At 43.6% G+C, this 23608-nt stretch overlaps 1 protein-coding gene across 4 annotated transcripts in view; it reads left to right on the top strand.

The window, feature by feature from the left end:
- The first annotated feature begins 1719 nt into the window (after positions 1-1719).
- Positions 1720-23608, top strand: part of SPATA13 (spermatogenesis associated 13) — a 335263-nt gene continuing 313374 nt past the window's right edge. For all 4 annotated transcript variants that reach the window (XM_037733529.1, XM_037733530.1, XM_037733528.1 and 1 more), the window contains exon 1: positions 1720-1913. In XM_037733529.1, coding sequence (XP_037589457.1) covers positions 1908-1913 — 6 coding nt within the window. In that variant the 5' untranslated portion in view covers positions 1720-1907. The remainder of the gene's footprint in view (positions 1914-23608) is intronic.

The following is a 23608-nucleotide window of genomic DNA, read 5'->3' as shown; positions in this document are numbered from 1 at the left end:
CTGGAATGTTGCCATTGTCAATATTTTTTCGAGGGGTTTTTGGGAAGTAAATAAGAAAATTAAAATTTGGTTATTCTATTCGTGATTTTAAAACATTTAAAGGTGTTTCTGTTTTAAAGTACTGTAGTAAGTCTCTGTAGGAGTAGATTTGTTTAAAGCAAAATATGCTAGTTAAGTTTTTGTTAACTTTTTAAATGGCTGATTTTTTAGTTTCCACTTGCAGCCACTTTAGAGTAGTCATAGGAAAAGTTTCTATCTGGAAGGTTGTCCTAGAAAGTTCAGGTATGGACCTGGCTGGTCCTGCATGGAGACTTAGCTATGCATTTTCCACTGCAGCCTGGAAAACCTCTTTGAACTAATTTTATAATTGATTTTACTGTTAAAATTGTTTTTCAGATACATTGCAGAACTCCTGAAGACAAGAACCAGATCGTTTGTGTCTTTAGAATTCTCTTTCTAATACCAAATACAACACTCTTCATAAAAACTGGCAGAAAAAAACAAAAATAAACTTTACTGGGCTGATGAAAACTAGAGTAGAAATAATACTTTTATATATACTATTCTGAGTCACAGAAGTGTTATTTGCTGACTTTTGATTAAACTACACTGTGAAATGCTAGGGAGTACCTATTTCATAGGTAGAAAACTGAATTTTGTTGATTAGCATATGAAGTATTTTCCAATGCATTATCTTCATTGAGCCTTACAACAACATCCAGGAATACACATCACCATTTTTTTAAATATGTGAGAAAACAGAAGCTCAGAGAAGTTGAGTGTGTCAGGGCCACCCAGAATCTTCTGATCACGTTACATGGTTTTTATTCTGTCATTGCAAACCAGATGCACTTGTGAGGTTTGGGAGGCTGGGTCTCTCACCAGCTCTGGGGTGCTCAGTGCAAGATGCCTTCTCTCCCTCTCACTTCCCCAAGGTGGCTCCTCTGTCTGGGAAGAAGATGAGAGAAACCCTTTTAAAAGAGAAAGAGGCAGGGCAGGTGGAAGGAGCTGGAGAGGGGCTCACTGGAGCAAAAGGAAGTAAGGATGAGAAAGAAGACTCAAGTGAAGTTAATCAAAAACCAGCCACTGTTATAGGAGTGAGGGGATGAGAGAGAGGGTCTTTGTTCGGGCTGCCATCACAAAATTCCACAGCCTAGGAGCTTAAACAAAAGACCTTGATTGTCTCCTGGTGCTGGGGGCTGGGAATCTGAGATCAAGGAGTCTGCAGGGATGGTTTCTTCTGAGGCCTTGCTCCTTGGCTCACAAACAGCTGCCTTTTTACCACCAGCCTTACAGGGTCATCCCTCTGTATTATCTGTGTCCTAATCTCTGCTTGTAAGGACACCAGTCATATTGGATTAGAGCCCACCCATGTGACCTCATTATACCTTAATTACGGCTATGAAGGCCCTGTCTCCAAAATACAGTCCCATTCTGAGGTACTGGGGTTAGAACTTCACCATGTGAATTTTGAGTCCATGGCAGAGAATTGAAAAGGTGACACTGACCTATGACTTTGAAGACGAGACCTGGTGACCTGTTTCAATTGCTTTGTTATTCCCATTATTGTTCTTCTCTATCACAAATAAATGGTTGAACAAATAGTGGCCATTTATTTTTACATTAGTATATTCTGTTGGTTGGTTTTTTAAAATTCCAGAACTGAATTCTGTATTTAGCTTGTTTCGTAATCTATTCTCACTCTCATCTCTGCAGGGCCAGCTTCAAACCTTGTCAAGCTCTGACAAGGGAAGATGAACCCTAGTTCTAGCTACAGGTGACCTGTCTGTCTGCATTTTTTTGAGCTGTGGAGTGTTCAGAGTCATATTCGCTGCCTGTGCAGCACCACAAGCCTGATGAAAATGAAATGGCAGCACCGTGCAGATGGCGAACCCTAGGTCCTGGCCATGAAGGTAAGTTAGGACAACCTTCCGCCTGCATGGCATTCTCCACGCTTATTTCTAACAGGATACCTGTGGCAGACTATTTCAGACTGTTTGTGAAGGGCAGCCGGTAAGAATTTGAAAGTTTTCTCTGAGGCACTGAGCAACTAACAAGGGTGTAATTGGAATGTGTGGCAAAGACTCAAGTTGTTAAAATATTTGGTCATAAAATAACAGGGTCTGGAGCAAAGCCTGCAGGTCTTATGGTCAGTACTTTGCCCTTAGGTGGACTACACAGTGCCTGCTTTGTAAAGGTGGAAATCAATACTGTGTTTAAAGTCAGCCAAAGAAGAAGGTTCCGGAGTCTTCTGCCACAGAAGTTTCAGTGTTCACCAGTCATCAGAGTCTCAGAGTACTTGTGTTTGTCTCTTTAATCTCCTTCATTACTAAATATTCTGCCTTCAAAGGGAGAGAGAGTAGTTTTCTATTTCATTCATTTAATGTCTTGTCATTTGCTGAAAAAGTTTTAAGAGGCCGCTTCTTGGTCCTTCTCTGTAAGTTGAATAGAAACCATGTGCATTATTCTAGGAACCTGTTCCTATCAGGGCCCTGCGCCACCTGCCCTTCCCACCATGAGTGGTGAAGTTTTGGTGTGTGTCCTTCTCGATTTCCCCCAGTCACTCCTTTTTACTTCTAAGTGTGAGGCCTGGAGGAGATTCTTCAGCATCCCTGCTGAAGAGCAGGGCTCCAATTCACCCGCTGGAGCTTTTCCAAGGAACACAGAAAGCATTCAGAATGCACTGCTTGGACAATATCCAGCAGCTCTCCTTGATAGGTGCTTTTAGAAACAGGTTCTTGTGTAGAACAGCTACTGTTACCTCAGCCAAAAAAGGCTGCCTATTTCTCAGAGCCCTGCATACTTAATTAGAACAGGGGTTGGTGCCAGCACTTGCAGTTTGAAAAGTCAGCTTTGAAAGTGAATGCAAGTCCCTGCAAGGTAGAATGATTTGTTTCTCCTTATTTGAGCCAGACATCTGTGTAACTGGCCAGCTGTGCAAATCATCTGGCACAGATTCTCGAAGTGAGTTGGTCTCTTCAGTTGCTGCTTTTTTTGAGACCGAGTGTCACTCTGTCGCTAGGCTGGAGTGCAGTGGCATGATCTTGGCTCACTGCAACTTCCATCCTCCTTCAAGCAATTCTCCTGCTTCAGCTTCCCAAGTAGCTGGGACCACAGGCACGCCAGCATGTCCAGCTAATTTTTGTATTTTTAGTAGAGATGGGCTTTCACCATGTTGGCCAGGATGGTCTCCATCTCTTGACCTCGTGATCCACCTGCCTCGGCCTCCCAAAGTGTTGGGGATTACATGCATGAGCCACTGTGCCTGGCCCAGTTGCTGCTTTTATAGCACCTTTTAATCAAATGTTCACCTCAGACACACTCTCCTCAAATTATGGAATAGGACAACCAAACACAAATGTGTAAAGAGTGAGGAAGAATGATTGTTCTGGCCGTTGATAACTTTCCCAGGGATGGGCAGGCATGGGTATAGTGAAATGCCCTTCCTTCCTGTCTGCTGCTGAAGATGGTAATGACACTGAGTGGCTTGGAAGTTCATGCCACTCAAGTATTGATTTAGTTACTTCTTGTATACTCAGTGCTGACGGGAGCACAAGATATGTCACGGCCTTTCTTCCTGAGTAGTTTACCATCCGGCTGAGGGTGAGCGGCCATGCACACAGGGAAGCGTGGGAAAGGCTGTGTCGCCGGGGCTCAGTGGCCAGAGGCCCAGATACTCCCCTGCTGTGGCTTCTTTCCTCCTGCCTGTGTCCTGCATGTTCTCATCACAACCCCAATCCAGCTGAGCTCAGGGTCTTCCTCCAGTTGGTGAGGATGGCTCAAGAAACCCTAACTCTGGATGTGTCTGCACCAGGGTGAGTCTGGCTGTGGGGTTTCAAGCCTTATCTTCCTGGAGGAATTTTATCAGTGTCTGAAGGAAATAAAAGAGGGACTGTGCTGAGGAGAGGAAGAGAGGGCCATTCTTAGTCTTTCTTCATTATTGATAGTAGTCATAAATCATTGGGAAATCCTAAAAGACTGCCTGAGTGCCCACTTCCAGGTCAGAAGGATATGCAGGCAACATAGGAATATTAGACTGTGTTGAGGGCAGCACCAGGGGAGAGGAGAAAAACACTGGTCACGACCCTAGATGGGGAGTGAAGACAGAACACAGTGGTCCATGGAGAGGAGGCATACAGGGACAAGGAAGCCAACCAGGGTACAAAGTATTCCCTGGATTAGCCCCAAGAGTCCTGATCCTCACCCACGATGTCAGCTCTTCCCTTCGTGATATCAGCAGTGATTTGGAGCTGAAGGAGTCCCCAGGAGGGAGTGCAGCTGTTGCTCCTTCCATCCTTCCTGGCATTTAAAGTTGGAATAATAAATGCAGTTCTGGGGTATTAGATTTGCAGATGTTTTTAGCATACCACGGTCTCACATGTACACATTAGGTATTTGGGCTGGCCCAGGGACCTATTCATCATATTACCTCTTTCTAAGGAAACTATATGCCAAATTCCAAACAAGCAAAACGTTATTTTTGTTGACCAAAACCTTTGTAACATGAAAATGAAGGCATCTAAGAATTTTATTGGATAAGAAGACACAACAGAATGGTCCAGAGGAGTGTCGGGGGACCTGGATGCAAGTCTTGCATAAAATGCTTATCGAGCCAAATTTACATAATACATGTAATCCTCAAGAAGAGGATTTGGTTTCGTTTTTAAGGTTACTCCTGCTCCTTCTAAAACTCAGGCTAAAATGTATCATGTCTTCTCTAAGAATCCCAAATGCTCCTCAAGTATCAACTTCTTGGCCTTTTATCCCTAAGTCCCCCAGTGTTTCCAGAAAGCTGCAAGGAGGATGGTATCGCCCTGTTTTTATACACAAGGGAAGATGTTCAGAGGTGTGGATTTCTCAACTTTAATCTACCCTTTTGATTTGGCCCTTTGTGATACAGCATTGTCTTCAGTGCTCCTGGCGTTGTTGTCTTAGCTGTAAGATCTTGGTCTTGAGAGAGCATTAGGGCTATACAGCAGTCATTTGGCCACAGGAATGTCGGTCACTCAAGGCTGTTTTTGCTGTTGTATTCTGTCTCAGACGCAGATGCCTGAAGTTTCCTCAGATTAGAAGCATCAAGGAATCTCCTTGTGCGGGGATTACTCTGGGAAATTTCAACAAGTTTCAAATCTTGGTATTTTGGAGATTAATGGAGATGATATCTGTGTGTGTGTGTGTGTGTGTGTGTGTGTGTGTGTGTTTACTACTACACATACACACGGGGCAGGCCTACCCCACAGGCAGTGTGCCCAGAGTAGCCTGGATTGATATTTTAAATAAACTAGAGAATTGAAACCTATACTGAACCTGGTAGTATTATGAGACATTCGTCTATAATGAAAGCAGATCTCTTAGTTTATGGCATAGATAATCTTGGAGTCCTATTCGTGTTATTTCAGAAAATATTTTCATGGCTAGCTATTAGAATGTGTCTATCACCTGGAAATGAGGAGCCACACTACTTGTAAAATAGTCACATTTTCAGTGAATAAAAGATAGCTTGAATAATGTAAAAATCAACAGTTCCCCTAATGGTGGAGTTATATTCTTTGGAGAAAAGTTTAAGCACTTTTAAAAGTTAAATATTATGCTCATTGCTGTTATGTCTGGGAATCTGACCAAGCAAGTTATTTTTGCAACCTTGTTTATATTTAACCAACATAGGCCACTGAATTAAGCATTTTTTTTCTCTAAAAGACTTGATTTTGTCAGTAAGAATTTGGTAATGCGATTATATGGTGACCTATTAGAAGGCAAAAGCCCCAGATTTGAAAAGTTTGGTATTTTATCGTTTTTAAGAGTACAGTTCATTGGCATTAAGCACATTCACATTGCTGTGCAACTTTCACCTCCATCCATCTGTAGAACTCTTTCTGTCTTACACAAATGGAAATCCCCACTTCCCTTTCCAGCCCCTGGCTACCACCATTATACTTTCTATCTCTATGAATTAGACTACTCTATGTACCTCGTATAAGTGGAGTCTACAGTATTTGTCCTTTAGTATCTCACTTACTTCACATAATATAATGTCCTTAAGGTCTTTTTATGTTGTGGCATATGTCAGAAATTTTTTCCTTTTTAAGTCTGAGTAATAACCCAATATGTGTATATACCACATTTTGTTTATTCATTCACCTGCTGATGGAAATTTGGGTTGTTTCCACCATTTTCATTCTTTCCAATGGCTGCATGGTATTCTGTTCTATGGTTATAACATATTACATAAACCAGTTCTCTTTGGACAGGCTTTCAGTTTTTTCCATGCTTCAGTGAATAAATGTGAACTTAAACCATTTCACACACGTCCAAGCATGCTTGTCAATCAATATTGATATTGATTTGCTGAGAAGAATGTTTTGGGCACATTAAATTTTGGGATGTTGAAGAATTTCCCTCTATGGAGATTATACCAATTTATGTCTCATTTATAGAGAATCTGTCTCCCAAGCTCGCACCAAAGTAGCATGTGAACAATTCCTTGATTTTTGCTCATTTCAGGGTGGAAAATGGTGTCTCGGTGTAATTCTAATTTACTTTTCTAGTTTGAGTGAACTCTGAATCAGGGCCATTGTATTTCTTTTACTGCAACTATTTGTTCATTTCTCAGTTGGGCTGTTGGGTTTTTCTCCTACCTCTTGTTTATATTGGCTGTTGTTGAAAAATGTGCTGCTGTTTGGCATCCCTAGTGCAGCCTGTGGGAGTCTTTGGAGCTCTCCTATGAAACAGGAGCTTTGTCTGAGAATCAGTAAAACCTGCTTTTCAACACCATTGATCAAATACTGGCTTGGTAACAGTAGGTTTTATTAAGGGGAGAGTCCAATGCGGTAGGAGGCCTTACTAAAATGGTTCATATACTGAAGAAGAATACCTTTGTGAGAAAGTTATAAAAATTTCTAGTTTCACAATGTGTTTCAATGTTAAGATTTACTGAAGTTTTTAAACATTGAATATATAAACTTAATAAATAACTTGGTATGAACTAAAAGAAAAAATAGCTTATCATTAAATATTAGCTTTGCTAATATTAGCTTAGCTTTGCTAAGCTCATGCAGCTAACTGCATATTGGAAAACTCTACCTCAACATGCTCCACCCTGAACTCATTCCTCTGACCCACAGAGTAACTTCCCAGTTCCTGAGTTTGCTGTTTTGCTTCTCCAGATACTCTCTACTCTTCTGTTATTATTCTCTACGCCATCACCATGGGCTGAAAGTTTGTGTCCCCGTAAAATTCTATGCTGAAATCTAACCCCCAAGGTGATGGTATCAGAAGTGAGGCCTTGGGAAGTGATTAGATCGTGAGGTCAGAGTCCTGACGAACAGGGTTGGTGCCCTTAGAAAAGAGGCACCAGAGAGCTGTGTTGCCATTTCCACTATGTCAGGATGTAGCAAGATGGCACCATCTGTGAACTAGAAAGAGGGGACCCACCAGACGTTGAATCTACTGAAACATTGATCTTGGACTTCCCAGCCTCCAGAACTGTCAGAGATAAATGTCTGTTGTTTATAAACCACCCAGTTTTATGGCATTTTGTTACAACTTAACTTTCTTAAGTTCTACTGAAACGATCCCTCCACTGTGTCCACCACCCTGCACCCAGTCACCACCACCTTGTTCAGACCCCACTCAATCCCTGCTGGGTTCCCTCAGCCACCTCCAAGTGAGTCTTTGCCTTTAGACTTTTCCACATTGAGCAGTTGTCTGATCTGTCACCATGAGGAGTTTATGAAATGCAACTCTCTGGCTTTGTAAAATCATATCCCTGGCTAAAACTCTTTGATGGCCCCCATTCCCCCTGGAATAAAACTCAAACTCCTTAGCATGGCCTCTGGGCTGGCATGCCTGGCCCACCCCCTCAGTTTCCTCACTCGTTGCCCCCTTCTTCCTATACTCCACTGTTGCCAATAGTGATTTCTCAATTCCTTAAACTCAGTGTGTACCCTTTTTTCAGGACTTTTGAATCTGCTTTTTTTCCTGAAATTTTCTCCTGTTTCACTCCCCAGTCTCTACCAACCTGAGCAGCTCTATTCCTTCTTCCTCCAGTGAGTCTTGCCAAATACTCCCAGCCTGGTTTAGTGGCTTCTTCTAGGATCTTGTACATCCCTTAGCTTGCATAATTGCCCTGTGCTATAACTGTCTGCTTCCTTGCATAAACAGGCGCACCCCACGAAGCTGTAAATGCCCAGGAAGCAGGATCATGTCTACCTTGTTTCCCGTGATCATCCAGAACCTAACATATTGGTTGCTCGTAAGCATCTGATGATGGATGACTGTTGAAAGATGGCTGGAGAACTAACGGAGAATGCCTTCTGGGGATGGGATGTGTCTAGGTGCCAGTTGCTTGTGATAATAGCACACATTGAGAGTCCCAGGATGAGACCCTGAGTGTCTTTCCTGCAAATCATTGAAACCTGTGTGACAAGAAGAGAAAGCTGAGTTGCCTGCAGTTTTTTTTGCCTGATGTACCCCTGGCCTTGTGAGAAAGACAGTGAGGAAAGATGAAGCCTGCTCAAGGTTAAGATCAGGCAGAGGAGAAACAGACATCTGCCAGTTGTCCTGGCAGAGTCCTAGGCAGGGCAGCAGCTCCCTGAGGTGAGAAGGGGCACAAATGCTTAGGGCAGAGAATCCTGGTCAGGGCTGGTGGGGAAGGGGGGATGAATTCGGAATGCAGCATCATTCAAATTGCCTTCAAAGTCAGCCCATCCAAGAAGAACCTGTGCTGTCTTTTCTTTTCAACACATTCCTGTCCCTCTCTGAGATGGAAGTTGGTTTGGGGCTGATTCAGGGCAATAAATCCTGAATTTATTTGCAGAATGTAATTACTGATTTGGGACTTGAGTTCTAATCACTATGCAGTCCAATAAAAATAGCAAAGGTCATATTTTACTGCACTCTAAAGTAAGCAAACTTTTAGCTGAAGACACTCTCAGATTACTTCCTTTCTTGCTCCTCCTTTCTCCATGAAAATTTACAGGGAACGTTGTCATCATAAGAAACTTCTTCTCCACTGGGCTTCATGCTGCAAAGTTAGTGAGTCCCAGCCCCGCCCCCCCGCCTGTGTCCAGCTGTTTTTGTTATTACTGCATTCTTTTCCCCAATGCATTGATAAGACTCATGTTCATAGCAAGGCCAATAAGGAAAAAGAGCAAGGGTTAGAATTGCGAGCACCATGCATATTGTGCACACTTGTGAAAAATTGTTCAAGAGGTAAAAATACTTCTTAGCCCCTAACACCAAGAGGACAACAGAGTAATCATCCCACCTTTGTTTGTGGAAAATCAGATTAGGGAGACTGAGTTGTGGACAGGTGGAGTGGGGTTGGGGGAGGGTGAATGGGTTGTTTTCTGTATCGTTTCTGAGAAGAAAAATCTGCCATACCAAGCAGTCGTGAATGAGACTGTTCATTCAGGCTTTGGTATAGTGCAATATGGAAAGGTACCCCAAACGGGAAAAAGACACAGTGATGATGAACATGGGGTTATTGTAATGATTGTCACTGCCACTGTTGAGTGGTTACTACAAGCCAAGCACTCTGCTAAATATTTTACATGGCTTATTTTATTTAATCCTCATGAAATCTAGGAAGTGAGTAGAATAGGTTCATATGCAGTGAGATGACTGAGGCACAGAACCCCCTTACCCCCTGTGCCCTCGACACTCCTCAAGTCTGGGTTCTTGATATAAAGTGGAGAACTGGAGTTCAACCATGTGCTCTCAACTCAGAGACCCACTGTCTCCATCACTGTCCAGGAGGCCTGAGTGTAGCTCTGTTCCTGATAGCTGTGTGACTTTGTGTACTTAGATCTGTGTGCTTCTGACCAACATGAGGTATATAGGATTGTTGTGAGAATTATATAAAATAAGATACATATTAGGGTGATACTAATTACTGTAATAAACAAAGCCCAACATTTTGTTGGCTTGACTCAGTAAAAATTTACTGCCCAGATACAGACCAGTGCAGGTATGTCTGGTCAGTGGCAGGTGCTAGTGGTGGTGGATGGCTTTGCCCCATGAAGTCTGCAGGGATCTAGGCTAATGAAAACTTTGTATATTTGATGTGTGATTTCCAGGACCACTGGGTCCTAGCCATTACACCCACAGACCAGAGAAGAATGTTGACAGGAGTAGTCTCAGGTATGGTGAGGCCTGAAGGGTCAGTTTGGGGGATTCTCTTCAAGAAACCAACACACAAAAAAAGTGGCCCGTGACCAGATTGCTACAGCTCCTTCCTGAGCTTGAAAGGGTCCCTGCAGGAGAGGGACCCTGCAGCCTAGGATTCATTAGCTTCCTGGTAAACTCTCACCTCTATTTGGATGGACCTTGGGGACATGGTCACATTTGGTTCCACAATGCTGGGAAACACTGTCTAGACTGCCCCAGATAGGTGACTGCTGGCATCTGCTGCTACGTGTACAAAGTGCCTGGCACGGCGAGAGCTAGGAAGCAGCAGCTACTATTCCTCTGTTTACAACACAGCATGGGAATTTCCATCAATCCAGCTGTGCCTTGACAGCTGCCTGTCATCATATTTTCACCAACATGCTCTGGGCATCATATAATGTGCCTGGGCTCGGTCCAGGCCACTGTGCTTTCAGAAGAGCCTGGAAGCATTAGCAGAGATGGGCTTAAAAGTCCACATTCTTAAGTCACCACATAGGAAGCAATTAACCTGCTGTAGTGAAAGGTCACGGACGGAACGTCCCAAGGCTTGGTGCACGGTGGCAGCCTGGGTTCCTAATCCTGGCACTTTGTAACTGCAGAGTCACAGCTGCTGCCTCACATAGAACTCAGAGCATCGTGGGTCAGCCCAGTTACATTTTCAGTCCATGGCAGCAGCTTTCAATCGTTTAATAGACCATAACGTTTTAATTAATGGTTTTAGTTGATCTGCCACTAACTAGTGTGTGACTGAAGTAAGTGGTATTAAAGTGCTCTTCTTTCTAGAAATGTGTTGTCTGCATCATCAAACAAATTGAATTGCCCTTGGCTGTACATTTACAGCAATAAGGCTTCTCTGCAAATGAGAGAAAGCACCTACCTCTCAGAAGAGTGATGTTGTTTAACAGATGTCAAATGCTTGACGCCAGTTCCTACCAACGACATTCTCAGCCCAGGTCCTGATACCGTGTGCATGTGGCCTGTCCATGCTCCAGCCCTTCCTACAGACCCCTGCATGACATTGTTGGACCATGGATTCAAACCCACAGGCAAGGATAAGTGAGAATTTACCTAGGAAAGCCCATCCTTTGGCTAGAGGGAGAGGAAGCAGTCACACTTGCTTTTTAAGGGGATCTCTAGGTAGTTCCCCATAAAACTCCCTACCCAGCTGCAAACCACGCCTGCTCACAGCAGGCATTATTTATGCAGCCTAAGGGTGAGGCCATTGCATATTACAACAGATTTGTCTGGGAAATTAAATTTGCTTATGTTCAAGGCATGTGCGAGGATGCAGCCATATGAGGGTGCAGGGGTGAGCACATATGTTGACGTAGTATGAATGGAGCTTCAGCTCTCAAATGGAGCTTCAGTTATTGTATAGAGGGAGAAATGAGACAATCTTGCCATGGCTTCAGAGAGCAGAATTAGGGTGGAAGCTGGAGGATGAGGTATCGTCCTTAACAAGGGCACAACTTTCTATTAGCATAGAAGCAGATGTGTTGGGGAGGAGGTTCATGTGTGGGACTGGCTGGCATGATTGCAGATGACCTTCAGGCCCTTGCTGCCAAGATCATCTAAGTGCTGGGTAGGTCCTGCTTATCCGCAACTGGGAGCCTGTCTTTAATGACCACACGTGGGAGATGTTGAAGTTTTTTGTTTACCGTTGAGTAATGAAGGTGAGAAAAGAATAAATTGAGCGTAGGGTGCTGTTTTTTAAATATTGGAGTCTGTGTAGAGGAATAAAGAGCACTCATTTTTGAAAACAGTAGTAGAATTTTAATAGTCAATAGGCAATAGATTTTTCCTGCCTTACAGTCATAAGGAAACTAGCTTGCAACTAAGCTGCTAGCTAGTAAAACCTACATTTTAGGCCAAAAGGGAGATTAAAAGCTAAAAGCACATCTGCACACTGCTACAGAGCACTTGCTTTAATTAAACTGGTGAATTGGTTTAGCTCATTGTTCTGAACTAGGGGTGATTTTTGCCTCCCAGGGGATATCTAGCAGTGTCTGGAGAAGGTTTTCAGTGTCGTGAAAGACACTGTTCCTGATGTCTAGTGGGTAGGCGCCAGCCAAACATCTCCCCATGCACACACGGCCCCCAAATATGAATTACGTTATCCAAAAATGTCAGCAGTGCCAAGGTTGGGAAACCCTGGCATCGCCTGAAGATACATAGCTGTCTCGTTTGCTGTTCTAAAAAAACTGCATGTTAAAATTGTTTATCATACATAGCTGATGTCCTGATTTTATCCCTAGAAAGACAAAGAAAGGTGTGATCTTTGAACCACACATAAATCAAAGGTTATTTTGTTTTTCCTGTTTGGTTTAATAAAATCCAGGTGATGAATCCCATTTAATTGGATTTGACATTAACATTAGTATCACTGGGCCTTTGTTTTTTAACTTGGTATTATTTCTGACTTATTTTTAGATAACTGATTATACTGATAACTTAAAATGAATCCAGCCCACATGGGAAGGAATGACAGAGGTCAGCTCTGGCAGGGGCCCTAATGGCTGCCGTTTTCAGCTGAAAACAGATGCACTGTCCAAGTCGACTGAGGCTTTTTCCCTTTGAGATAACAATGTGAGATCACAGAATTTCATCTGTATCTGATGTGCGTTTTCATATTTATAATCAGTCTAATTTTGTGATCTGGAAAGTTTTGATTCTTCTTACCAGAAACTTCTGAAAAAATTACAAAGGCAGAGAAATGAAGGCGGTTATGTTAATTAATTATTGATTTGCAAATGAGAGCACAAGATTCGACTCTTTGAAAAGTGTAGAGAGTGGTAAGAAGGGCATAAAAATTCACATAAGCCATCTTGCCCTGAGAACTGGGGAAGGGTGAGACTGCCTTGAACTGCTTGGAGGAAGTTGTCATCTTTTATTCTGAGTACTGGTTGGACCCCGAGTGCATGTGTTTTGTCTCTGCCTGAGCTCCCTGTTTAAGGAAAGACTTAAAGAGCCTACAGAGACGACTGAGAGAGAGATACGGAACGGTGAGATACACAGGACTTGGGTTGCTCATTCCAGAAGAGAACAGACCCTAACAGTGTGTTGGAGTCTCTGAGAAAATGAAGGATTTTAGGTAGTTTTTTTTTTGCTGTTGTAACAAGTTGTGAACCTAATGTGATCTTTGAACACACATAAATCAAATATTATTATCTCATATTTTGGAGGTCAGGAGTCCAAAGTGGGCTTCACTGGGGTGACTCAAGAGGGGGCAGGATTGCTTTCCTTCTGAGGCCATGAGGGAGAATCCACACCTTGCCTTTCCGCCTTCTAAAGTGTTACAAGAAAGGCTTCCAGCAAATTAAATTTACCAGAGTTCAATTGAGCAAAAAACGGTTTGCAAATCAGGGAGTCCCCAGAAGAAGAGGTTTAGAGCGACTGAACTGGGGCTGTCACATGGATAATATTTATGGACAGAGGAAAGAAAGTGACCTACTGAAAATGAAGTGACGTACAGAAATGGCTGTGTTGCTCACAGCTGGGCACTTGCCTTATCTGAAGAAGTTTTAATCGTTGGCCACTTGAGCTTGGCTGATTGGCTGAGATTTAGCTACTTGTTACAAGAGTAGCTTACAGGCTGTTTACACATCAGTGAAGTTACAGTTCACTATACATAAGAAGCTATGCACAAAGAAGCCTTGAGGCCAAACTTAAAATACCTGAGGAGGCAGCTTTAGGCCAAAGGTAATTTAACAAGAGGCTTCCAGCATTCCTTGGCTTGTGGCCCCTCCTCCATCTCCAGAGCCAGAAGTCGCCTGGCTCCAACCTATGGTTCCGTGGTCAGTCTCCTCCTCTGGCTCCCCTGCCACTCTCTTTACTTTACAAGGATCTTTCTGCCCACAGTGACCCTCTCAGATCGTCTTGAAGACAGGGACTGCTTTTCCAAATATATAGGTAGGAGAGTGTGGCTCAGAGGGCGCTTGCTGTTCGCAGTGCCCCGTTTGTCTTAAGAACAGTGAATAATGGAATAACCAGTATTCATTCTGGGCCTCAAACCACTCTTGTAAGGATCAGTCATGACTGATAGAAACATCTGGGCTCTTAAATGATTGCTTCTCTCTTAACCATCAGTTTCAACTAAAAAACTGTGAGCAGAAATGGTCTCCATTTTTGTCTTTTCTTTATTTATTAAGGTATAACGGGCATAGAATGCACATATTGAAAGTGTACACTTTGGTAGATGTGTGTATATCCACCACAGTCAAAATCATGTCCATATTCATCACCATCAGAAGTAGAACATGCATTGCCCCCTGTGATCCATCCCTCCCTGTCCCATTCCCAGGCAAACACTGATGCTTCCTATCACTGTAAGTTAGTTGCATTTTCCAGAATTTTATACGAAAGAAGGCATACACCATGAAATCTTTTTTTTTTTTTTTTACTTCTTTCACTCAGCATAATTACTTGGAGATTTATCCATGTCATTCCATGTATCACTAGCTTATGCCTTTTTATTGCTTAGTAGTTTGTATTAGTCCATTTTGCATTGCTATAGGGAAATACCTGAAACTGGGTAATTTATAAAGAAGAGGTGTATTTGGCTTATGGTTCTGCAGGTTGTTCAGGAAGCATAGGACCAGATCTGCTTCTCTTGAGGCCTCAGGAAGCTTCTAATCATGGTGGAAAGGTGAAGGGGGAGCAGGTGTGTCACCTGGCAGTAGAGGCAACAGGGAGCAAGGAGGAGGTGCCAGTCTCTATAAACAGTCCCCTCTCTTCTGAATTAATAGAGCAGAGCTCACTCATTACCATGAGAGGGCACCAATCCACCCATGAAGAATCCACCCCCATGACCCAAACACCTCCCACTAGGCCCCACCTCCAACACTGGGAATCACATTTCAACGTGAGTCTTGGAGGAGAGAAATTATATTGGTAGTATTCCATTGTTCATCCAGCCACTTAGGAATAAACATTGGATTGTTACTGGTCTTGGGCTACGATGAGTAAAGTTGCTACAGGAATTCAGTTTCAGGTCTTTGTGTGACAAATGTACTCTTTTGTGCAAGGGTAATATCTAAGTACAAGGTCATGTGGTAGATATGTTTAACTTTTTTAGAAACTACCAAACTGTTTTCCAAAGTCATTGCACTATTTCACTTTCCCACCAGCAGTGATCATTCCCACCCTACAGAATGTTCCTGTTACCTTATATTCTCTACAGTACTTGGAATCATCAGTTTAAAAAATTTTAGCCATTCTAAAGGTATGTAGTGGTATCTTGGAGTAGTTTTAATTTGCATTTTCTCAATGACGAATGACGTTGAGCTTTCTTCTTGTTCCTATTTGTTAGCTATCTTCTTTCATGGAATGTCTATCCAAATCTTTTGTCCATTTTTATCAGGTTGTTTTCATATTGTTGCATTTGAGAGTGTTTTATAAACATGGATAAAAGACCTATTTCAGATACATTATTTACAAATGTTTTCTCCTTGACTGTAGCTTAATTTTCTTCTTCTTTTCTTTTCTTTCTTTTTTTTGAGATGGAGTTTCTGAGTTTTGCTCTTGTTGCCCAGGCTGCAGTGCAGTGGCATGATCTCGGCTCACTGCAGCCTTTGCCTCCTGGGTTCAAGCGATTCTCCTGCCTCAGCCTCAAGTAGCTGGGATTACAGGCATGCACCACCACACCCGGCTAATTTTTTGTATTTTTAGTAGAGTCAGGGTTTCTCCAGTGTTGGTCAGGCTGGTCTCAAACTCCTGACCTTGTGATCCACCCACCTCAGCCTCCCAAAGTGCTGGGATTACAGGCGTGAGCCACCATGCCCAGCCATCTTCAAACTTTCTTAACAGCGTGTTTAGAAAAACAGAAGTTTTTAATTTTGATAAAATTCAGTTTGTCAGTTGTTTCTTTAATGGATCGTGTTTTCTGTATTTATGAAATATTTTCCTAAACCAGGGTTACAATGTTTTCCTTCTATGTGCTGTTACAGAAATTTTATATATCTAGGTTTTTCATTTAGGTTCATGATCTAGTTTCAATTAATTTTCATATATGGCCTGAGATATAGATTCAGGGTCTTTTCTTGCACATGAACATCCACCTCTTCCAACACCATTTGGTGACAAAATGATACTTTTCCATTGAATTACCATTGCATTTTTTGTTTAAAATCACTTGGCTTGGGCGCGGTGGCTCACGCCTGTAATCCTAGCACTTTGGGAAGCCAAAGTAGGCAGCCTCACTTGAGGCCGGAAGTAGGGAGGTCGAGACCAGCCTGACCAACATGGAGAAACCCCGTCTCTACTAAAAATACAAAAAATTAGCCAGTCGTGGTGGTGCATGCCTGTAATCCCAGCTACGCAGGAGGCTGAGAAGAATCACTTGAATCCAGGAGGCGGAGGTTGCAGTGAGCCGAGGTCACTCCATGCCACTCCAGCCTGGGAAATGAGCAAACCTCTGTCTAAAAAAAAAAAAAAAAAAAAAAAAAATCAGTTGGCTTTATATTTGTGAGTCTATTTCTAGACTCTCTGTTATGTTCAGTGATCAATTTTTCATCTTTTCACTAAGATGACTCTCTCTATATATATACTTTTTAGATTGAGTCTTACTCTGTTGCCCAGACTGGAGTGCAGTGGCACAGTCTCGGCTCACTGCAACTTCTGCCTCCCAGGTTCAAGCAGTTCTCATGCCTCAGCCTCCAAAGTAGCTGGTGTTACAGGTACATGCCACCATATCAGGCTAACTTTTTGTGTTGTTAGTAGAGATGGGGTTTCACCATGTTGGCCAGACTGGTCTTGAACTCTTGACCTCAAGTGACCCACCTGTCTTGGCTTCCCAAAGTGCTCGGATTACAAGCGTGAGCCACTGCACCTGGCCTAATGTTGATTATCTTGACAACTAGTTTTATAAGTCTCAAAATCAGGTGTTGTAGGTCCTCCATTTTTTTCAAGGGTGTTTTGGCCATTCTAGGCATTTTGCATTTCCATGTGTTTTAGAANTTTTTTTTTTTTTTTTTTTTTTTTTTTTTTTTAAAGCCTGTTTGGATATTTACATCAATTTGAGGACATTCGGCATATTAACAATATTGAATCTTCCAACCCATCACCCAGGCTGTCTCTCATTTTATTTTGCTTGAACAGCAGGTAGTAGTTGTAAGTGTATACACCTTGACCTTGTGGGACTCCCAGCTCCATCTCAAGTCAGAGAGATGTCCAGGCTCAGGCTGGATTCTTCCTGCCTGAGCTGCAGCCTGGAACCCCCTCCAGGCAATGCCTAAGGAAGTCTGAGGGTTAGCCTATTTGTTTCTGTCTCTCAGGGATTACTCTCAAGTGTGACCTGGAATCTAATATAAATGTAAACTGGTGTTTCTTATATTTAGGTTGCTTTTATTTTCAGTGAGGGAGTAAATCTGGTTCCTGTTACTCCATTTTGTTGAGAATCAGAAATCCTCTTTTTCACTTTTTGTAGCAGACTTCCCTCATTTAGATACTTACGCAAAGCAGATGCAGAGTGCATCTGTTGTTGTTAATATTCCTGGCCAAATACCTGACTTGCAGCACGGCTAATGGTTACCTTGCCAGGCCTGAAAGACAGGCAGTGCAGTAGAATATCGTCAACAATGAGTGGGCCTATAAACAGGAAAAACAGTGTTTGCCCTCATGAGTAATCACCAAAATGCATATTAAAACTACACAAAGATGGCATTTCACACTGAGGACAGTGAGATAAGAAACCTAGTGGGAGAGTTAGACATTGATCAGATGAGAACAGAATCAAATACAGAATTTCAGCTGTGGCAGTTTAGAAAGAAGGGCATTGTGCCCTGAGAGAGAACAGAGGGCTTGACCTGGCCTTGGGGCTGGGAAGCCTTCACTGAGGAAGTGTAGGTCTTGGGGCAGCTGAGGGGAGTAAGAGTTTGTAACAAGGCTGAAAGTTAGAAAAGAGGGCTTCAAAGGGAGCAGCAGGTGCCAAAGTCCAGTGATGGAGGAGAATACAGGAGGTGTGTAGAGCCCAGTGAAAGACAGTGCTGGGTGGCGAGGTGTCTAAGCCAAGCAGCTCTTGGTGGGGAAGAACCTTCCGGATACTGCACACGGAATGACCCCCAGGACAGATGCAACCCCTTGCGATCCCCAAACTCGCCTTCTAGGGGAAGACGTAAACCAAGTACACAGCAACAATGTAAGATGTTTGCTAATGTGATCTGTTCTATAGTGGTGGGGAAGAGGCCCCAACAAGGATTCTAGGGGAAGGGCAATAGGGCATGCAGAAGCCCTGTTGGGGGAGAGGTTTGTGTTCAAGGAAGTGAATTCAGGAAAGCCCTGGGTTAGAGGCATGAATTTGGGAGAGTTCTGGGCCAGAAGCATGAATTTGGGAGAGCCCTAGGCTAAAGATGTGAACTGGGGAGAGCCCTGGGGTGAGGGGTGTGAATTGGGGAGAGCCCTGGGTGAGGGGTGTGAATTGGGGAGAGCCCTGGGTGAGGGATGTGAGTTTTGGGAGAACCTTGGGTTAGGTGTGAGTTCGGGAGAGCCCTGGGTGAGGTGTGAGTTTGGGAGATTCCCCGGGTCAAAGTTGGGAATTCGGGACTGGACACTGTTGATTTCCTAGGCTACTATAACCCAGTACTGCTTTTCAGTCTCTCCTCCTCCGAGTTCTTGGCTGCCGTGCCCTGTTTTCCCCCTTGCCCGCTCCCCTGACACCCCAGACTCTTTGGCTACTATTAGTATGATCTGACATCGTTCTTCCAGGCTGGGCAAGTGGCCTCTTGTACTCGTGCTCTCTGCAGGTGATGTCACCCAGTCTCACAACCACATTGCATTTTAAGGTTAGAGTTGAGCAGAAGTAGTCAAATATACTAGGACACGGGGGAAAGTAACGGTGTTAGGTTACTGAGGTGGAGGGTGAGCAGGTGAATGGCTGGAGAGGAGGCGACGCCTCTGCGCTAATGGCAGGATGCGGGGGATAATGTGTTTCATGGAAAAGCTGCAGAAGCAGGGATGGAGGGAGTGTCTGTCTGGGGACACCTGCTTCTTCTGAGAAGGAGGGTGTGAAAGAAGTGAGGTCAGGGTGGGGCTTGGTGGGGCTGGAAGTTTGAGGAGAGTGGAGATCTCCTGAAGGAATGGCCATGGAAAGGGGAGAATGAGCTGGTGGGAAAAGGCAGGAGGGTGACTGAACTGGCTGCTGACCCCGTTGGGGTCAATCCCATGAATGCCCCTCTGTCTTGATGGTGATGCTTCCCAGGAGATTCCAACACAGATCCGGGGGGGACCCCATTCATCCCAGTGAGTTGGATGGAAAGCCAGAGGGGTGAGGAGTTTCAGATACCGGCAGGTATGTCAATGATGGCCATGGCTTTGGAGGGAAATGAAGAAAGGGAACCTGATGCGTTGGAAAACTAAAGGAGTCAGCACCAGGAGGTCCAGGAGGTGAGGGAGCAGCAGTGAGGGCTGAGCAAGCAATCTGCAGGGAGGGGCTCCAGCACTGGCCCCAGCGATTCAGACAATAATTTCAGAAGATAAGGCTGACTGTGTGGCCACAACGTCACTCATGTAGACATTGAACTCACCCAGGGGGGCAGGTGGGACCAGAGGTGGACCATATCCTGTGAGCCACATGTCAACATCTTACGTGCCCGAGAGGGAGAGTGACCAGAGGTCAGCAAAGTGCAGTGGCAAAGGTGGGGTCAGGTGCATGTTTGAGGCATGGGCTTCAAAAAAGCGACATCATAGCTTTTGACCTCTGTCACATGAGGTCATTTATAAGAGGTCTAAGATGATTGTCATGTATGTGTCCATGCACCCATTCAATAGCTCACTCTTAACACTATGCCTGTGATTGAAAGACATTCAAAAAACGTCTTGGTGAACATATTGAATGACAGGTATCTACCAGTCTCTACGCTGGACTTGCAGGCACAGAGTAAATGAAAAAGTCTGTCTTCTTGGGGTCTTTAGAGTCGGAGGCATTGACAAACAAATTCCAGTAGGAGGGAAATGTCACAGTAGCTCGGCATTCCATAGAGAGGGGACAGAGTGACACGCTCTGGGGAGGGAGTAGAGGAGCTGGTCGTGGTGGTATCTGAAAGCACTCCGGGCTTGGGGATACACTAGATTGGCTTCAGTGGCCTGAGGCATGGTCAGAGGGGTGGGTGTGTTGGTCTTTGAGACTCCCCATTCCTCGCTGTTGGACTGACTAGACTGGAGGAGCTTCACGAGTTTGCCAGTTCCTAGAGTCTCCTTGGAAGAAAACTGCCGCAAGGCTGGTCTGGCTCCTTGAAGACGGAAGGGCATCCAGTGCGCCTGCGACCCCCACCCCACCACCCGCTCCCACCACCGCAGGCACTGGCTGTACCCTCTGATGGAAACAGTTTCCTCCACGCTGCTGCCCTGCAGTTTTTGCTCGCCAGGCACGGATGTAGGACCCATCCAGCCCTGTTTTTCCTATACACAGTTATTCACAGTGTTGTAAAATCAAACTCATTGACTGTCACAGGTGGGAATTGGGCCCTATTGGAACCTTCACTTCTGATGTCCCCAGAAGTGGCTCAACGAAATATTTTTCTTTTCCTGAATGTGGGGGTGAACAGAGAAAATTGCTCCAATTTCTTCTTCTGTTAATTTTCCCCACGAACTCAGGCCAGGAGTATATGGGCCGACAATTCCTGTGGCCATTGGCTCAGTCTTCCAAATTAGAGCATATGCACTTCTGTTCAAAATCCGCTCTGTCTGGTTTTCAATGGTTCTGTCTGTAATATTTTCCCCACACTGGTCTATAAATCTGGATGTGTATGTGTGTGTGTATAGATGCTTAGATGTACATATAGATAGAGTGCCTAGGCCAGATCAGAGAAAGTGTTGGTTTAAAATTTTGATGTTTCAGTTACAGAAATCCTAAACTAAGCACAGCTTCTCTGACCCTAGTAACAATTTCATTGCTGAGCCATGAGATAACAGCAGGTTTTCAAGAGAAGTGGTAAAAAGATTGAGAATTCAAATAATGAGTGGAGTGCACACAGGAAGGAGTGCTGTGCTGGTCTTCATAAGGAACCTGAGTTAAGGCTGCTGTGCCACAGATCAAGTAATGTGTAATTTTTCTTTGGAAGCATCTAGTAGCTTTAATGATAACAACTAGCTCTTAAGAAAACCTAGAATTTTAAAAGAAATAGAACTAAGATTAGAATCTTCATCATGTATTATATCAGTAGTAACTAATACAAATTTAATTGCATGTAATGCATTTTAAGCAATTTTAGATTGAAGCAGAATATTAACTATGACTGCAGAAAATCCTTTTTTTTTGAGACAGAGTCTCGCTCTGTCGCCAGGCTGGAGTACAGTGGCGCAATCTTGGATCACTGTAACTTCCGCTTCCTGGGTTCAAGTGATTCTCCTGCCTCAGCCTCCTAAGTAGCTGGGACTGTAGGCACATGCCACCATGCCTGGCTTATATTTTGTATTTTTAGTAGAGACGGGGTTTCACCATGTTAGCCAGGATGGCCTCGATACCTGACCTTATGATCCACCTGCCTCAGCCTCCCAAAGTGCTGTGATTACAGGTGTGAGCAGAAAGTCCGTTTTTGAACCAATGCAAAATATTTGCAAAAGTATTTGTCTTTATATTACACATCAGCCATTATCCATTACAATAATGATTCTAAAATACTTTTTGTTCTATGCCTGATTAACTCACAAATTTAATATAATATTAGACATGCAAAAAATACATGGAAAAAAAACACAGTATACATCAGCAAATACAGAACCCATTAAACAAGAACAGTACAGCAGAAGCCCATTCTCAGCCACACTCTCCCTCCTGCCACCGCATCGTTTTGTACACTTGATGCATACACACACACACAAACAGTACTTATACTAATGTCTTTTAAATATAGAAGTTGACTCTTGGCTCCTTGCATGGTTCCTGGTGGGCAATCCTGTGCTTTGGTCTGTCCTCAAGGTCTTTCAGGGATTTGGATTCCTCCCTAGGGCAGAGTGTCTCTGTCTCTGGTGAAATACAGCTTCAAAAAAATCTCCAAAGCAGTGTGAATCCCTATCTGGTAAATTACATAAAGATGAATTATTAGAAAGATGAAATTAAAAGCAGATACACAAACTCTTGCTCTGCAGTCATCAGTCAATAAAGAGTCAGTGAAATCCCGGTTCTTGTACCAACACCTGTCTGCGCACTTGGAACAGATAGTATTTACAGCAGTGTTCACAGTTAACATGGCAACTGTGCTTCCTTCTTGTTAAATTTCTCTCATCCAGATTGGAGGGACCCTAGTATATTTGTTTGTTCTCTGGCTCTGTAGTTCTCTAGGAAAATTAAAAGGTTTTCTTATCTCCTTGGCCATCCAGGGGTGAAGGGCTCCTTTAAGGGGTGCAGACAGGACTTAGGGAGGATGGGGCCGCCCCTGTGTGAAGGTGCTCCTTCCCTTGGGAGTTCCATCGGGTGTCCTGGAGCTGGCTCTGGGCAACAGACACTGCCCCAGGAAGATGCAGGAATGGTCAGCATAGCATATCAATGAAATGAATTCCGAGACTGCTCTGTCCACAAAGGGCTCAAAATTTACTTTCCATACAATTTATCATCCCAAATTATGTTCGGTCATAGTATCTGTGAAACCTGTGGGAGAGTCTACAGTGACATTAGGCTAACAGTAAGATACAGAATGACACTCAGATAACAAAATGGCAACCACTCGCAACCCCCACATTAAACCAGAAACCCTTTCCATTATCATATTTGGAGTGAAAGCTTAAAGCGCACATCTTGACTTTAGCTGTCCTGTTATCATCACAATCTACTTACTGTCTGTGAGAGTAAATAAAATGGTTTCATTGAGGCGCATGTGAAAATGAATCTGTGTTTCCTTTCACATGGCTACCTTTTCATAACACACAGGTTACCTTTGCGACGTTCTTGCCATTTTAAAAGAGCTAAGAATTTCAAAAGTAAGTACTTTTCTGAGAGTCCTTAATTTGGAAGAATTCTGCTTTCTCTGAGTGGCTCGAGGAGAAGTTAGCAGATGCTGGAAGATGCCATCAGCATTTAATTGCAAATAAATTCTGTTCCCTGGCAGCCTGGCTATTGTGCTCACATTTCAAAACTGTTTTACTCCTTAAATTTTTACCGTGTTTACTAAATCTGGATGGATTATGAAGCCATGTTTCTAAAAGATACTCGTATGTTTAGAGGCGAGAATCAGAGATCTTCAATAGACTGGAAGATTGCCTTGCTTCTTAGACCATGGAAGCAGCTCATGAATATAGTGCTCACCTGGGGCCTAGCAGCGTAAGCCCGGACAGGAGTTCATATTTAAGTACAAAAGATGAGGTGTATGCAGGGAGAGAATGGAAACTACGGTTTTAAGGAATGTTTTGGGGAATATGGAATCCTTGGTGAAAAAGTGCCATTATACAGCTCCCCTCTCTGGTGAAGGGATGAACTCATGAATTTGTAGGTATGGGGACTGGGGGTGGGAGA

This window comes from Cebus imitator, unplaced genomic scaffold (genome assembly GCF_001604975.1).
Source record: "Cebus imitator isolate Cc_AM_T3 unplaced genomic scaffold, Cebus_imitator-1.0 Scaffold536, whole genome shotgun sequence".
Lineage (NCBI taxonomy): Eukaryota > Metazoa > Chordata > Mammalia > Primates > Cebidae > Cebus > Cebus imitator.
Note: the sequence above shows the minus strand (reverse complement) of the source record. Positions and strands in the feature narration are given on the sequence as shown.